This window comes from Anopheles marshallii, chromosome 2 (assembly GCF_943734725.1).
Source record: "Anopheles marshallii chromosome 2, idAnoMarsDA_429_01, whole genome shotgun sequence".
NCBI lineage: Eukaryota > Metazoa > Arthropoda > Insecta > Diptera > Culicidae > Anopheles > Anopheles marshallii.
The window spans coordinates 61,446,187-61,464,047 of record NC_071326.1 but is presented as its reverse complement, the minus strand read 5'-3'; the positions used below and the strand labels follow the sequence as shown (position 1 = coordinate 61,464,047).

The following is a 17,861-nucleotide window of genomic DNA, read 5'->3' as shown; positions in this document are numbered from 1 at the left end:
CTTACCCAACAGGATGCTATCGAGAAAAGTGAAACATTAGCGCCTCGTTTTCAAATTCCATACCGTAATGGAGCTACGTACTATAGTTTGTACAGAAAAGATGTACTCGATGGATATTCAGTGCCAGTTGTGCTAGTTTTTCTTCGCCCTTGAAAAACTCTTGAAGCAACAATTTACACACACGTACGGTGTGCCAAATCTGACAAATTGTCAGCCGTAAACAGTTTGATCATTTGCCAACGAAACTCAATTTCTATCCAATCAGTATCAAGTTTAGTCTACAAGAATGTTTGATTGGGGAACAGTCTTGAGCATTGAGTACCACTTCTTTGCCACGCATGGTTATTGCTTATAGGTAATTTCCTTTTTATGCGTTATTGGGCATAATTATTTTCTATAATTGTTATGTCTACTGAATTTTCAATGTGATTTATGATGAATAATCCTATGCCAAAATCCTATGCCTTTTTTGTTGAATCAGCAAACGTTGGTAATCATTCGTTTATGACGTTCAAAACGTTGCATGATCGTAATGCGTAAATAGATTCACCGTTTCCAAGAAATGCAAATCACATGGACACATAAAAACAAAATGTTAACGATTTTTTATTTTAGTACTAAATGTGAAATACAAGTAAATTGATGTCTGATTCAGTGATATTATTCATATTTCATCCTTGCTTAAACAGCAATCTGCTTTACCCATGTACAGTTGATAGAGCGATTATTTACTGAAAAATCCATTGCTGAGTGCTATACATATAATATCCACAAGCTATCAATAAATTAAAGCAATTTTCAACTACAATTAAAGACTCATAGAGACTGTCTATGTTTATGGCTTAGTTAATAAAACACTTTTTCAAAAAAACTCAATAGACAAAATACCAAATATTCCACCAGTAAGAAGAAAAAAATTTCATAAAATCTTTATAATATAAAATTCCGAAGATATTTTACAAAACGCCAGTGAATACTGTATTTTTTTTTAATTATGGTGCTCTAACGAAAGAATAGTAGATATTCTTTAGAACCTCACTGTAATAATCTATTTTAGCCGTCAATTTTCGTGTATTTTCAATTAAGTAAATTTGTTTAAAAATATAATAAACGTTGTTAGATTGCTAGGGTTAGGGGGGGATTTTTTTAGAGTTATGTCACGTAAACGTTTTTGTTTGCACTCCGTGCTTGACAACCCTAGGACCTATAAATATTAACAGGACGCAATAGACATAAATTAGCATGAACTTGTAACTTGGACTTGTATAATGGACTCAAACGAACAAGTAAATGAAAGGTAACAAAGAGAAAGTCAAGCGTAACACATTACTTTTGAGTTGAAGAGAATGTCACTGGTTATGGAAATTATTACAGCCAGTGAAGATTATACAATGGTTTGTGACATTAAGCTATCATACGGTGAGATGAAATAATCAATCGTACAAAACTAAACACCTTTACCGTCAGAATCTTAAATTAAATAAGGTCTTAACTTATCCCAGATAGGCACCAGCATACTTCCAGGGAACCACTTCCTAACCAATAGCTAATTATGGACCAACTTATCAAATGCCTCGACTAGTAGGAAGCGAGTGCACATACTGAATTCGACGAACTTGAATCCAATTTCAAAGCTTGTGGGCTTCCGTTTGTGGTTGCTTGAAACCAGTGCTGATCTCGAGTGTCGTTCCAATTTCCGTTCATTGAACACACCGGTGTCGGTAAGCGGTAACATCTTAAACCCCCGTTCGTGTTGCAACAGTAAAGGACAGCTGTATGCTACGCTTGTGAAAACTTGCTGGAAATTTTTCAGTTCGGTACGTCTTCATTTCGATACGGCTGATGATATTCAAATAGTAAACTCTTAAGAAAAAGAAAAGATACTAAACACTTTTAAAAAGAGTTTTTTTTACTCGATGGCTCACAAGTGCAATTGCCAAATAATACCACGAAAAAATGTGTTAGAAATAGAAGAACAAAATGTCAATCACAGCAAATGTTTTCAAATCAAATTTTTTCAAATTCAAATTTTTCAAATTTCAAAGCAAATCAAAGCAATGTTTAAAACTCAATGCCTTCCCTATGCACAATGTGTGACTTAGTATGCATGTCTAAGCTATGAATTCCGTTCGAAGAAAACGACAGCTATACTACGATCAACTGCGTTACATGCAAACAAGATAAGGTTTTTGGTTTTCAAAACCTTTCAACGAACAACGCCGCTCATAACTTTCCTCATTAACTCTTTCCAACTCCTATGACCGCAATGCGTATTCTAGAAAATTTGTCGTTGAAGACTTAAGACTTGAGAAATCGAAACAACAATCTAAAAATGTATTAATTCATAATAAATCTTTCTTTATCGGGAAAAACAACCTCAAGAGGCTTAGGCCTGGCATTTCTTCGCCCTCTTGGACTTTGTTTACCCGGAGCTGGATAGTCAGTCCTGCGTACGGAGGTTTGATCCGGATGGGATTTTGGTCTGGTCCGGTCGTGTGGAGACCGTCGCCCCTAAAATACACCACAGGGCTCATAATAGATCAGGGCGTATTTAAAAAAAAAGCAAAATATCATAACAAAACTAAAGTAGAAAATGGCTGACTTAATGACATACACGAAGCGTTAAAAAAGACAATGGTTCCAATTATATCATCTAAAGCAATATTATAATTTCGTTAGCAAAATTCTTTAAAAATCCATTTTAGTAAACTTTACTCAAAGTTATTTAGAATCCACCTAAAAACACATTCACCCTTACCCATTGTGCAAGAATACTGAAATTCGAACAGCAATGCTCGTTAAATACAGCTGCCTTCAATGGCCAAAAAGTCATCGGTTCCTATTCACGGTTCTTCGACAAAAACTGAAACTGAACGATGTCCTACGCATGACTAACCCCATGGGAAGGTAGAAGAAAAATTACGTACCCATTTATTCTGCGGCACAATAATTACCTACGGCAAGGACAGACCTCTACGTTTAGCCATCGTCTATTCGTGTTGGTAAGCATTCGGCGAGGATATGCTGTTCCAACTTCAAACCACGCTGGAAGGACAGCAAACGTAACCCTACCAGGAAAAGCAGTTCGGTCCGGTGTCATCACATACCACATCGCATCCACAAAAACCGTCCGTTGGGTGTTTTCAAGTCGACAGAACGGAAGATAATTTAAGAACCACTGTTCGTATTTTGTTCACGCTATCCCCTATTGGATGCTCGGGTCGGGTTTTCCACTTCATTATAAACTTATCACGGATCACGGTGCTTGCCTGGAATGCCATTTTCGGCTGATTCCTATCATCGCTGTCGTTAGGTTTAATGGCGCTATTTTACCGACCATCTGCCAAACGGGAAACGAACGACGGCTGATGTCATGTCATACGTCTTACGGGAGCAACTTATCGGCGATGGCTTTTTGAAGTTGCTGGGTCCCCCCCATTGCGTACCTAGCTGACCATGCGACCACCATTATTCGCGTCTTTAGCTTGCCTTCATGCAGAAAATCGAAAGCCAATAGCAAATTTTCAATGATTCAGGTGTAGTTAAAATGAGACCAGGCTTAAACGTAAGCACAGACATAAATTTTACGTACTGAATTGAACAAAAAATCCGTGCTATTTGTCATTCCGTCACTTGTGATCTTATTGGAGGTGAAAGTTATTTTAACAATATTCCGATAAATCACTTGCTATATACTTTTCATTTCAATTGTATAGGTATTAAGTAAGCTTATGTCTGTTTTCTTTAGCTAAAAAATGCTGCCGCCAATGTACTGCGGGAAACCTGGCTAATCTACAAACATACCCGTCTGGTGAAACGAGTCAATCCCGGGCGCGTAAGAACGCATCAGCGAAAGTTTCTTCTAGCGATTTACGCGTAAGTATCTAAAGAATCTTATTTATTTCTTGAACAACCCAAATTAAACAAACAACAGATTAGATCACCTAGTTAAGTCGTATGGCACCCGCAATAAGAAGTTTAACCATTACTATTGCTTTTTATAGTATTGATTCTCTGCAATATCAGCTAAAGTATCTCATCATCAATTGACACTAGAATGGATGATTAGATACGAAACAAACACATAGCCGCAAGGGTTCAAACTTCCTTACATTTCTACACCAAACCGTAAACAGTTGTCTGTTGTCACAAGCCACAAAAAAGTCTTTTGATTAAATTTTAATTAAGACACAGCCTTTACCAATTTGAGACAAATTGCCTTCCCGAAGTTCATTTCAGTTCATCATTTATCCATTAAATGATACCAACAAATGATGTCAAGAGTGTGGCGAATTTTGAAGTGATAATAAAAGGTCTGATGCATGTTTTCCAATATGATATTAATGGACACGTACTCCTTTTTTCCATTTTCCATTTCCAGGCTTCGAAAAGTAAAAATGGATCAGCGCAAATTGATGGACAATGCAAACACCATCACCGACATGGCAAAGGTAATTAAATTTTTTTAAATACATTTCACGTGTTGATATGGATGGCTTATGTATATATGGTTATATTCATCTAGACGCAAAATACCGTGTACGAGATCGTATCGGATATGTCAACCAGACAGGATGCTCTGGAAGAACGTATCACCAGTCTAGAGGACAAGTTAACATCCTTACAGGTAAAAATCATAGCTTACGACCAAGAGAACAGTTTTGCCAAACATGGTACCATAATGCTCGCTCTTTCTTTCTGCATTTAGACACAAATCGAAAATCTTCCGGAAGTGTTAACGCGATGCCTAACGCAGCATCAGGAGCGGGTGGATCAGCGCCGTAACTTCCTGCACCCGGATGCAGCGGCCACGGGTTCATCGTCCGGCTTGCCTACGCCGGCGCCACCCCTTGGCTCGCCACTGATGCTGCCGCACTCCAGGTACCGTGAAGCATGCCGCAAAAATTTCCTATTTTCATAAAGTTCCACCAGCGTCCAAAGTGTCCAAATGTTGCTCGCTCAAACCATCCCACCTCCACCCGACAAAACAAAACCAACCAACCAACCAACCAACCAATCAACTAACCAACCAGTATGCATCAGCATGGCGCATGGCGCAGATCGTCTGGACCGAATACCGGTTTGGAAGTACGAAACAGAACCGAAACAGCTGCCTATTTGACAAAAAAAATAATATCCGCCCTATTCAACGGTGGAATCGCAAAATGGTATTTGCCTCGCGCAACTCTCGGAACACTTCGTGAAAAGCAAATACTAACCAACTACCAACACTACCATTACATCCACCTAAACTGCAATAACATCAGCAACAACAGAAACTACTACTACTACTACTACTACTAATCATCACACCCACCACTTCCAGTACTATCACTCCTGCTACCACCATTTAGAAACAACCAACAATTAAACCTCCAACAACCGAATCAACTCAACGGCAACGGCTTCTAGTTCACTTCCAAGTCGATGTTCGGTGTGTTTGTGTTGCTCATCATCTTTCGTAAACCAGTTTCTCTTTTAGGAGCGTTCCGTCGACCTCGACACCGGCCTATCCATGGCCAGCCAGCCCGATCCTGCCGCCCATCTCGAGCAGGACACCCCATCTCGTACCGGAAACACTGTTGCCACCGTCGACGACGAGTGCCTCGACCGTTGGACACGCAACGTCCGCCTCGTCCTCGTCGATGGCGCTCGTACCTGCGACGGCGAATGCTTCGTTCACCAACAACATCGGCACACAGTCGGCATACGGCAACACAACGGCACCTTCCTATGTTGCGCACAACAACGCACAGTCATCCACCGGCGACACGCATATGGGCAGCCATCGGACAAGCAGCTGAATCGAGCTACCCGATCCCAACCGTCCCCCACACCCACCACCGCCGATCGCATCCGAGTCCTTCCATTCCGACCTGTTCCTATCTTCCTCCGGCAGCTCGACCAGCTGCTATGTCACTCCTTCGCTCGCCTCGGGACCGGTGGCCGGAACGGGCAGCAAGTTCACTAAACAGCGGGAACGTGCTTCTCGATTCTAGTATCCGGCGGTACGCAGTGCACCGGGTAGCACTGGCTGGGCTGACCAATGATAGCCACACTGAATACTGCGATGGTACGGTGGTTGTAGTTCAGGTGTTTGCAGCGTGGATAGGACTGGAGCTGACCAACCGCGAACGCCACTTAAAAAGGAAAAAGACTACTTAGTGATGTAAACGAATACTTTAGAATTAGAACCAATACGGGCAACCTATCAGTTCCGGGATTCTGCTTTACGGGGCCCGTCGTAGAACAGCAACTAATAGAGGTGCATTATTAATCCATTACTAACATAGCGTTTAAATCGACGATGTAGGAACTGTGGGCAGGAAACGCATGGAGCAAAACGGAGAAGGTGGCTGCCAACAGAAACAAACATTACAACCGATAAAAATGAAGAGGAAAACTGCGTTAACACAAAGTTAATGCAAGGAAAAAAAATAATACAGTAGTACCGATCTTCGGCTAAGTTTCATTCTATCGTTCAAGTCGAAGTAGCATTGCAGAATTTCCATTATGGAATTCAAAAAAACTGCAAAACTAGCAGAATGATACTATCGAGTACACACGAACCTTACCTGACGCATCGAGAACGGCACCTAACCGGTTTGCTTGCCGGAAGAAGTAGTTAAAAATATCTATCATTCTGTAGACGAAATAATAAACCCTGCGGATAACATTTGTGTTGCCTTAAAGTGCAAAAACAAAAACAAAAAACAAACAAAATAAAACAAATACTCCCCTCGCTCCACTTAAACCGTTAATGTACATGAGTTTCGGGATAAGTAACGAATTTACCGATCATTATTGATTGGTCGCACCGGTTGATCATTGGATCATTGTTCGCACCGGTTGAAAGTATGTATGAGATGCAGAAAACACTAATAATGCAAAACAGCACAAAACTCAAAAACACCGATCATCTCACTAAACCACCCTGAAACGGTTTCGAGTAGCATGATTTCATCGGACAACAAGCTGTAGTTGCAATAGGAAAAACTTAGCACATTAAGACATGCAAAAGACAGCATCTCAATAGTAATCACCCATCTCAATAGTGTATGAAATAAGCTATTCAGGTTTGAACCGTTGTGTTAGTTACATCGGCTTGTTACGATGGTTCAGACAATGTTTGTTTAATTCTCTCGAACGAATATGATAGAATCCCATAGCTCTTAGGCTTAAGTAATCAAATATAGCTCTGGATGGTAAAAAAAAACGTTAAAAAAACAATTCTGAAACAACCAGCAATTATGATATCCAACGGATTCCAACTGCTGGCTTCGGATTGTCCAATAAATGAGCCTTGCATCCAGAGTATCGATAGATTTCAGCTAATTTGCTACATATTTAAAAGTTATATATAGCATTGTGTCATGGACTGCTGAGCTAGCTCGAAATCTCAGACTACCGAAGTGAACAAATGAGTGCGAGCTAAGTGTCGCAGGTGAACTAACTCGCGCGAGCAACCATTGAGATAATTCGAGTTCGAACATTTGGGAGCTGCTGATTAGCGAATTTGAATTAGTACAGTGCGTACGCATTAAAGCAGTGCATACTACACTGAATAAGCCTCCACTGACTCCAAGGTAAAACGACGAGCACGAGATAGTTCAACTAAACCAATTGAGTTACATGGCACAACGCTAGCTATAAACTTGTAACAGAAGCAAGTGTAGCGTTATTGTTTCGCATAACTAGCAACGAACAATTTGTCTGTTGTATCTGATCTTCCGATTAGTCCGATTAGTCCGACGTTTTACAACGAAGATCATCTAGGGAGGTCTAAATCGAATGGGCAAATGGTTTCATTGGCACATCTATATCGATTTGTCATGATTCTCTTAACACATCTTTTCTGACTATTCTAGGCATTTTGTTCTCAAACTTTGTTGTATTGAGTAATGTGAACCTTAATATAATATTGCGAAAAGGTTCTAGATGCCATTCATTCATTATTCTTCAAACCAAACAGCTTTAACTGATCATTAAAAATGTTATTAGAAGTGAACACACATTTTTTCAACTATTGAAAAATGCTACACAATCCAGCTCATTATCTTGCGATATCTGAGCCGGAAAAAATTACTAGGATTGCATTGTACTCCAAGTTTGTGTCGCTGCGAAAGAGGGACTTGTATACAGGAGTATCACGATGACATTACACCAGATGAACAAAATGAAACTCAAAACATACCCACAAAGCTTTAGCATGAGTTACTGTAAAATGCATAATACTCTTTGCACTTCAAGTAAGGCAGAGTGCTGGAGAACGTTTTTAGTCCGTCGTTGTACACACCATGCGTAATGTGATAAATGATGTAGAAATTCGTAGCAAAAGAATGCGCATCAAATAGCGCATCTTATTTTAATCGTATATTTTGCTATATGTTCAACGGCATTACAGTCCAATGAACGGACAGATACCCACGATCGATGCGTTCGCCTAGAGCAAGTTTGATAATATAAATATTAGAGAAACGGTTTTCCAATTCTTAGTATATCACAAGTGAATGATACAGCCAATTGCTAACAATGTACTTCGTTATTAATGTTTTACTGTGTTTTTACATAGTTCATTACTGTTATTCTAACGATTGTAAAAGTTATTCGATTATTTGATACGTTCAAGTTTCTGTTATACTTTGCATCCTTTCTTATTTAAGTGCCTCGCTTGAAGTTCAAGCAAAACATGAATGTTTTGACATTCATTGTTATGACGCCTAATCGAATCGTTCAAATTTTTGTTCAGTTGTTGCTTCACGCTTTTTCTGGTACTTTTAATAAAGGAATAATCAATTTCTATGGTTCAAGATAACCCATTGCAGGCTGTGCACAAGGAAGTAAAAAAAGCTTTAGCTTCGTCGAGTAAATGATAGCTTAACTTTCATGACCAACACTTACGCGATGATCTACTCGATTGCGATTGGTTTGAGAAAACTCCCAAAAGGCGTATGCAACTGTATTGAAATGTAGCTTAAACGGGTAGGGACACAGAGTGTGTCAAGTTTCGAAAAAGAGAAAAAAAAACCATCACCAAATTCGACTTAAAATTTACAAATAGTTTGAAAAACTGATGTACTTTTACTCATTTCAAAATGAACGGATCACGAAAGCTTTTCATAATGGTAGCTCTCTCTGCCGCCTTGCAACAGCATATAAAAAATAAGCAGAGCATGCAGAACAAAACGATAAACCGACCATAGCTGTAAAAGACCACCTTCAATGTGAACAATATATGTCCACCATTCAAACGCTTTAACTTCAACGAATAACTTAACTAGCAAGGAAATGCTGCAGTAGATTGCGATAGTTATTTATTTTTCCGATGGATCTTTTCATCCACTAGAAGTAACTAGTCGGTTTCCTGATGAAAGCGGAACCCACTGCGAAGGAAGTTTGTGTGATTGAGCCGAAGAAACGCTGTGAATCATACACCCAACACCCAACTGTTAAATGGATCCCCCATTAGGCTCTTTCTATGCATTAAACCAAATGCTCCAATGCTACATATTAGTCAAAGTAAAACAAATACACGAAATAGTTAAATATAAGTCGACAACAAGAATGTCTTGGTAATATTGCTTTAACTAATGTAACGGAGGAATCAATTTACCCATTTTGAAGACAGTATACCAGAGTGTATAAAGCCGGCACAAATGCATAACGTTTTTACCGATTTCAAGTCCTACGTGTTACTCCGTAGTCCTTGTGTTATGGGGTGGCCCGATGGTGTATTGGTAGCGGAGCCGGTCTTCACACGACAGGGCCGGTCCAAAATCCCACCCGAACCAATCCTCGGTACGCAGGAGTGACCATCGGGAGTAAATAATGTCAAAGGCGAAATGACAGACCTAGACCTCTTGAGGTTGTTGTGCCGATAAAGCAGAAGTTTTGTTATCTGAAATTTTTGTACTTATCATTTGTCACATTGTTAATAACCGTAATAATTTAATCAATAAACTTTGCTCTTCATACAGTTTGGTTACGTGCAATTAATCATTTTTCCAATTTGCATATTATGTTCATACTGTTAATAGTATTTTGCGTGTGTTTGTGCCAAATGCTCTTCGGTATGGTTTGTTTTCAAAAGTGCGGTAATTTAACATATAGATACACAGAAAACCAAAACCCTAGGTCGTTCCTGAGAAAAAAGATTTTACATTCATAAGGTTACGTTTAAGATAGAGACAACCAATTATAGCCCACAATTCAAAAGTATGTTTCGGCAAGCGAAAATGCGAACCACATAACCTTACACCAAAGGCGGCACCACAAGTTTTGATGCAATACGATCTTATAAACGTATGCTATCCGTCAGATGTACACAAAAAACCCGTTCCCGTTGACAACGCCGCTGCGAAAACTGTGTGTCACTCAAATAATCGTACCATCATACAGCTGACTATGGAACCAAGCGTTTACATTAAGCTATACATGTGTACATGTCAATTACAGAACCGAACTGTAACATCGCGATAGCAAATACTCTTATCAAAGTCCATGTTGTCCACGTACCGCGGAACAATTGCCAAAGCAGTGCAAATAATATGAACAATGGGCAAGTACAACTGCGGAAATAGCGGCAGAGAAACACGTATAAGAACGATCATTTTTATGACCTCTTAACAAGAGATTAAGTTGCGTAAGCTTCAGTTCTGGTTTCAGGAATCGGTTGATCATGTTTCTAAAATGTGACCGATAAACTCGTGCTATGAAACGACACCCTCGTTAAGGAAATCTAAAATTCGTTTCACATTGAACCACTTTAACACATTAAACACACTACACACATCACACGCACCAACTAGCTGCTAATCGTGGGCAGGTAAGAGTTTGCGACTAGAAGAATTATGAATCACGTGAATAACACAAGAGACGGAAGATTACAAAGTACCCGAATCCAGTTAAGCATTTGCCACCTTTGCTATTAGTGATCGTAGGAGATTATGTATCGAGTAGCGGTTCTCTTGCTAAAAGTACATTGAAATAGCCTTAATGTTTGCGAATACAGTAAAGCAAATATTTAAACCCTTTAAACCCAAAACACGTGATGATAGTTCGATTCTTCGCATGGGAATAATATCAACTATCTTATGATCGTCGCCCTAAAAATCATGTGCGGGCAAAATAAAAAAAAATGCTGCTAGAGATGGGTTGCTGGTGGTGTTTAGGCGTGACACATAAGCGTATCGAACTGTTTCTTTAATAATTTATTTATTCAGTTTTTAGCTGCAACCTAGTAAATAAAAATAAAAAAGGAAAAAATTAAACAGAAAATAAAAGCTGTTAAAAACAATACTCAAATTTTAAAGCATATACACCATTTTTAACACATTTATTGCGTGTAGCTACATGTAAGAACAATATAAAAGGTCCCAACTCGGTAGACCGGAGGGCCTGAGAAAAAAAAATTAACGAATACAAATGTCATGCATGTTACGATGATCGTTGATGATTATCACAGTTCGATAGAACCGGCTCAAGTAGCATAAAAGAAGAATCATCCATCGAAAGGATATAAAACTGAACTTGATCGTGCATATGCTCCCAATCTTCATGTCGATAATTGTTGCACATTCAAAGCGTGGTATAAACTATAATGCGAGTTGTTATCCCCTTTATCCTGTTTGTAAATGCTGTTATTTTGTTAATCTTAAACAGACTCTTTCGAACAAAAGAACAGATTCGATGTTCCACATCTGATGATCATTAGAGCGTATAACGTAGGTGATCCATGTTTATGGAAATTAACGACACACATTTATCTATTAGAGCCAGAAATGTGAAAACTTAAGAAAAGAAGCTCTGTACCGTTGGCAATTGTGGACATTTTAGCCATCTTCGAATTACTTGTGTCATCGTGTTACTACACCAATTGGGAGTGTTTCTTCACCATTTGCTCCTACCTACCTACCTACCTACCTACCTAAAAACCTACCTATGAGCATTATACCTATATCTACTTACCTACATAGATACATCTTTATACACACCTATACCCTTTTCCAAGTTAATCTTCTTCAAACAACATTAGCATAGCACACCATGTACTGTACTGAAAATGTAAGGAAAACAAACAACAACCAAATGGCATGCAAATTGCCGTAAAAAGAATCCATACAACTAACTTACTCCATACATTGATAAAGTAAAGCATATGGCCCTGACACACACAAACACACAGATGTGTACCATACACAAAGAGGTCCTTATGAATGACGCCACACACGTAAAGGAATGCAGTGCACAGTGGAGATGTATCACATGCATGAACACTGCTCTGCAGTACCGTATTCATCGCCCTCTCGCGTTACGCATGCATTAAACCAGGATAAACAGAAAATGGAACAAAAATGAAAGGAATGCCAAACGAAGAACATAAATCGAAGACGGCATTACAAGTTAAACGATAAAACCCAAATTTACCAAATACCAATGAAGGAAACGAAATGACCAATTTCTAATAACGGATCTGTAGCAGCTGCAGCAATAGCAGGAAATGTTTGATATATCTCTGTATAGCATAAGTTTTTGTATTCAAATATTTGCCAGTTATGCCGATAGTAGTATTCATCGTTCTTTTCTAATTTCATACTCAACACATTAGGTTTAGATAAATTAGTTTAGTTACCTAGGACCAGTGTAGTTTGTTCATTCGCGTTTACATTTTAGAAACGTTTTGTGGGCTGTCGTCTCATCCGTTTCCAAAACTGCAGCAACGACACGCACACAAAGCAATCAAAACGAACACTACGGTACGAAAATAAACTACTCAAAAGGAACATCAGTAGGGTGTTTAGGAAATAGTGGCAACATTACGGATTGACCGCGAAAAGGCAAATCAAAGCGCCTGCAAATCGAATAACATCTTACACTTTTTTGCGAGTACAGTGCGAAAACGTGCTGCGAGCCGGAATGAGAGTAGAAAAAAGAGAAAATTCCACTCGATAAATGCCCATACGGCGTGGTACACTAAACGAAAATAAATTCAAAATATAGCAAAACAAATAAAGACACTTCTAGGAATAGTATTTAAAACAAGTAATGAAAATAAAACAAAAAAAAAACAATTCGGAAAACAAAACAAAAATGTAGATTTTAGTGTGAAACCAGTCTAATTAAAGCCTAAAATCTGCAAACTAAAATCCAAAGCATTAGCGGTAGATACTAGAAAAGGCATGTTTAATTTTCTATTTGTTTTTATTGTTTAAGAACACATAATAAAAGTGTGTAGAGGAGGCGATGCATACGAAAAGAAAACATAAGCTCTTTAATAATAAATAAGTCTCTACAAAACTAAAAACAAAACAATTGAATACCATGCCATGCCCCATTCACAATACTTGTACAATCTAAAAAAGCAACCGAAAAACAAAAATAGCATAAACATATATCAATAACCATAAAGAATGCGATGCAAAAATGACAAAACATCGATCCGACATACTCATAGTGGAGTTAGATGTCTTAATCTTATGGTTTAGTGCTTTATGTTCTACTTTCAATTCACGTTCACTTCACTACGTTGCCAGAATATAGAAAGATACATTTCATGATTTTTATTGCCTACTGTATATATTGTTAAATAGTTCTAATAAAGAGAAAAACTAAATAAATTATTATAAAATTTAAATAGACTTCCAGCGTGAATGTCTCATTATTGTGTCAATTGTCATGCAACTGAGTATACAATAGGTACGTATGAAATGTGTGAGAAATAGATTAAATCATGCTTACAGTACAAGGCACCACAGAATGGTGATTATCACCCGGGAAGGTTACGGAAAATTATAGATTACACTTTTGACAAGTTCCCGCTACGTTAAATCTTCCAATCAAGTGGCAGCCAACAAACAGTCACAAACATACAATCACGACCTTTCTTTTGGGAGAAAAAAATAAACATACCGTAAGTAACATGTTTTCCATCCGGTCAACGAGACGTGTGATCGAGATCGGAACGAATTCTGTCCACAGCTCAACAACCGTTGACACGCAAAGGATGATTTACACTCGTTAATAAGCCTCTAATTGATCAAATCGTAAGTGGGAATCTCAATGGCGTTGGTAACATTTGTACTATAAAAACCCGGATTCAACACCCTCATTCTAACAGAAACCCCCGCAACATGGCTCGCTTCACTATACATGCAGCACTTTTCGCTGGACTAGTTTGTCTGATCCATCATACTGCAGTATTAGCCTTGCCAAGTGAAATTCAGACGGTAAGTTGGCTTATGTAAGTGTTCACTATTTCTATCAACCATTGAAACAATCGTTGTTCATTCGTTTGGTAGCCTTCGGATGCATCGCAAATACCTAACTTCCCGGGGCCTGGTGACATTCCAAAGCCACCCGGTATGCTGCACAGTCGGGTAAGTCGGAATGCATTATTCAATCAAACAACTGGTGCCTTGAGCTTCATACTGCTATCTCTCACAGGTATCACGTCAAGCTCCACCTGAAATTCCCGGACAAGATCAGTTTCCTCCCCCGCCACCCCCACCGCCTCAAATGCCACAGACGGTTTGATTCTTTACCCACGGCAATGTACACTCTTTTCCGAACCCTCATCTTATGTCCTATCCAAACACACATTTCCTCCTTTTTGGCATTTGTTTTACAGAGATCCCGTCGAAACGCAAGAACATCGAACGAAATGACAAACACTCTGCCGACATTACAATCAATATCGTACATATCGATGGCACGGGAAAAACGAGCCGCCAAGGGAACCGGAGGAAAGCTTCCCAGTAAGGCTGGATAGGAAGAATTGCATTACCGTTCAAGTGGGACTCAACTTTGTCCTCTGTACTTGGCCTGCTGGTGATACGTTCCAAAGTACCCGTAATGCATAATATAATATAGAGGGGTGACAAATAGTATATCCATATGTACTACAATCAAATAAATTAACATGCAAGCAAACAAGATAAAACGACCTGAAATTCTAGTGGGGGGGGGGGGGGGAGATTTCCTGTCAAGAATCATCAGGGAGAATAATCAATTCTATATTTGGCCCTCTAGCATGCGGAGCGGTAGGGTCGCCGTTTAGGGAGACACGGAAAAGCTGTTTAGTAGAAAAAGTGTATGAAGTATGCCAGCGTGCCCTCGAAGTGTAACATAAGGGGTCTCTAGAGAAATTGGAATGCTAACATTCCTCCCCCAGGTATCAAATATGCAAAGGAAACCCGCTCCAACCGTTCACCGAATTCGAAAGGTCTAGGGCCCGCCATTTATGACGTTTTGATTTTATTTACCTATACCAGGATAGTCAGTCCCGCGTACGGAAGATTGGTCCGGATGGGATTTTAAACCGGCCCTGTCGAGTGAAGACTGACACCAACACCACCATACATAAACGGGTAACCCCAATTTTAATTATCATGTTTAATAGAAAAAAATTGAAAAATAACACTTTTAGTCATATTTTCAACTTCAATATGCTGTGATATGTGATTAGAGAAATGAAATGAATACGTTGTTCCGCTGAAAGCGATGAAAGTGCAGTTGTTGTTCCGCTTTCTCCTGCGTGATCTACCACGCGATAATGATCTGTTCAATGCTTTATTTTCCGTTTCTGCAAGTCGAACTAGTCAGTAATCTTGTTGGATCAACTATAATATCATGCAGTATTATTATACAAACCTTTTACTAGATTACATTTAAAAATGTTACCCCAATTCGAATTGTAAATTTTCACCGTTTTCTATAACTGCATCAAACTAGCCCAAACTATTTTAAAATTAAGATAAATTATTAGCAAAACGTTACTTGCAAATGAACATGGAAATAATCTTTCGGTATGCTAAATAATTCCCCATCGCAGCGCAAGATATGTTTGAAATACTTACGTATCATTGATTTATTACTCATTCATCTCATCACGTGACACTCTGTGCACCATCTTCAAGTGTACACGGAGTGTACATTTTTGGAAAAATTTCTTCCCACACACGAAACATTCGTGATTACGCTGCTCTAAATGTCGTTTCATATGGTTTCGATAACAGGCACGCGTTTGAAGACATTTACCACACATGTCACATTTGAACGTTTTTCCTTCAATATGCGTATCCATGTGCGCTGTTCGCATGCCTGGTGTTTTATACGTTTTATTGCAAATCGTGCATACATATGGGCGCTCTCCGGTATGCGTACCTGAAAAGAAGCGACAACATTTCACATTCCATTACAAATTCCGAATATCTTCCTATACTGTTCGTGTATCGGTACTTACGCTCGTGCAGTTTCAATGATGCCTGTGAGGAAAATGATTTATCACACTGTGTGCATTGGAAGCTTTGTTGTAATTTTTTCAAATGCTGCGATAAAGATTTCCACGAAAGAAATTTCCTATCTGGAACCGACATTCAAGACTATTATTAAGCACATTAAATTATGCTTATTATAAATAACTTACCACAATGGTTGCATTCATATTGTTTGGCTTTACAAAACAGTCGCACATGTTGTCTGATATCGATCCGATCGATTTCTTCCTTGCAGTGGGGACAATTTGGCGAAAGGTATTCCACATGTTGGGTGCTAATATGAATGTTTAATCTCGCCAGTGACGCATATTCACACCCACATGCTTCTAAGGGGCATGTAAATTTGTCCAGATGGAAAATTATGTGCTGTTTCAGATGTAGCATATTCTCATACCTCGCATCACAGATACCACATACACCGCTGCCGACGTTGCACTTAGTGCGCTCTAAACTTTGTCCCACGTGACTTGCATCATTATCCTTTAGAGTAATCGTCAATCTTCCAGTGCACCGAATATTGTGGTCATTAAAATTTTCTTCCCGAAGAAACACATATTCACAAAAGGTGCAAGAAAAAAACCGCATATGATCTACTACAATTTTAGAATCATTGTGAAGCTTCATATGCTTGGTCAGACGTGATCTGGAGATTGCTACTTTTCCACATATGTCACAAACATTACGGTTGATTGTTGCGATTGTTTTTGAACTTGTATCCATTACAGGTTCAAATTTTGATGATTCTGTTTCAAAGTTGGATGATTTAGAAACTGTATCAGAATGCGAATTTTGTTCACAAATTAAGGAAGATGACGCTACTTGATTAAGAATATGAATATTAGGAACTTTGGACATGCGGAATATATCTGGTGACAAGGCAACAACATTTTCCCACCGGTGAGGAATTAAAGTTTCGTTATCATTACTTATAACCCCCATAACTTCTTCTTCGATTGTTTCTTCCACATATTCCACCGACGGGGGAAGTTCCTGATTGATACACGGTTTACTCATTCTTTCCGCTTCGGCAATATCATTTTCTTCCGAATCATTATCGTTCGCTCTTTCAGCACTGGCAAGTGATAGCCGATGTTCCAACATCGATCGTAATAAATTTTCTGAACGATGACATTTTTGTTTAAACACATAAAATTGAAATATGGTAGTTTTGCATGTCTGACATATTTTGTCCGGCACCTCCGCAGAGTGTTTTATCTGTGGAAAAGATACCCCAAAACGTTAATTCGGCTTTGTTCAGACTTATTTTAGTTGGAATACTTGCCCGTATCCCGATACAGTCCTCCATCACTTCGAAAACAGTCACAAACATGCCATCTACTATTGCGTCCGTAAATATGCTAAAAAGAGGATGGTTCATATCTGTTTGCGATAAACAGATTCTACAAACTTTGTACAAATCAATGTCCAAACAAATTTCACTCATTTTGCTTCTGCTAACGTTGTACCTTTTCTAAATCTATAAACTTTTTAAATTAAAACGCTGCTCGTACTGATTTGTTTACAATTTGCTACAATTCACACTGTCAAATGGCTCTATGCATGTAGATGCATCCAGCCAACTCATTG

General features: G+C 38.9%; 3 protein-coding genes across 3 annotated transcripts in view; 2 read left to right on the top strand and 1 right to left on the bottom strand.

Annotated features, from left to right (window-relative positions):
• The window catches only part of LOC128707756 (small conductance calcium-activated potassium channel protein), a 103,031-nt gene extending 97,227 nt beyond the window's left edge, over positions 1-5,804 (top strand). The window contains exons 11-15 of the mRNA XM_053802715.1: positions 3,749-3,876; positions 4,382-4,451; positions 4,526-4,627; positions 4,709-4,881; positions 5,471-5,804. Coding sequence (XP_053658690.1) covers positions 3,749-3,876; positions 4,382-4,451; positions 4,526-4,627; positions 4,709-4,881; positions 5,471-5,804 — 807 coding nt within the window. The remainder of the gene's footprint in view (positions 1-3,748; positions 3,877-4,381; positions 4,452-4,525; positions 4,628-4,708; positions 4,882-5,470) is intronic.
• An 8,325-nt stretch (positions 5,805-14,129) lies between these two features.
• On the top strand, positions 14,130-14,767 carry LOC128709343 (atherin-like). The gene is made up of 4 exons (XM_053804340.1): positions 14,130-14,225; positions 14,298-14,375; positions 14,443-14,526; positions 14,627-14,767. Exons 1-4 carry the CDS (start codon positions 14,130-14,132, stop codon positions 14,765-14,767), a joined length of 399 nt encoding a protein of 132 aa, XP_053660315.1.
• A 1,101-nt stretch (positions 14,768-15,868) lies between these two features.
• LOC128718327 (endothelial zinc finger protein induced by tumor necrosis factor alpha-like) lies at positions 15,869-17,718 on the bottom strand. The gene is made up of 4 exons (XM_053811957.1): positions 17,557-17,718; positions 16,424-17,489; positions 16,241-16,360; positions 15,869-16,161 (listed from the first exon to the last, which is right to left on the bottom strand). Exons 1-4 carry the CDS (start codon positions 17,716-17,718, stop codon positions 15,869-15,871), a joined length of 1,641 nt encoding a protein of 546 aa, XP_053667932.1.
• Positions 17,719-17,861: the final 143 nt, after the last annotated feature.

What these genes read in the sequence shown, in the direction of transcription:
- LOC128709343 (XM_053804340.1), top strand. Translation starts at nt 14,130, where the DNA reads ATGGCTCGCTTCACTATACATGCAGCACTTTTCGCTGGACTAGTTTGT. An exon ending in TGCCAAGTGAAATTCAGACG is followed by an intron (nt 14,226 to 14,297) that starts GTAAGTTGGCTT and finishes TTCGTTTGGTAG; the next exon opens with CCTTCGGATGCATCGCAAAT. An exon ending in CGCCTCAAATGCCACAGACG is followed by an intron (nt 14,527 to 14,626) that starts GTTTGATTCTTT and finishes TTTGTTTTACAG; the next exon opens with AGATCCCGTCGAAACGCAAG.
- LOC128718327 (XM_053811957.1), bottom strand. Translation starts at nt 17,718, where the DNA reads ATGAGTGAAATTTGTTTGGACATTGATTTGTACAAAGTTTGTAGAATC. An exon ending in AGGACTGTATCGGGATACGG is followed by an intron (nt 17,490 to 17,556) that starts GCAAGTATTCCA and finishes TCTTTTCCACAG; the next exon opens with ATAAAACACTCTGCGGAGGT. An exon ending in ATCATTGAAACTGCACGAGC is followed by an intron (nt 16,162 to 16,240) that starts GTAAGTACCGAT and finishes GCTTCTTTTCAG; the next exon opens with GTACGCATACCGGAGAGCGC.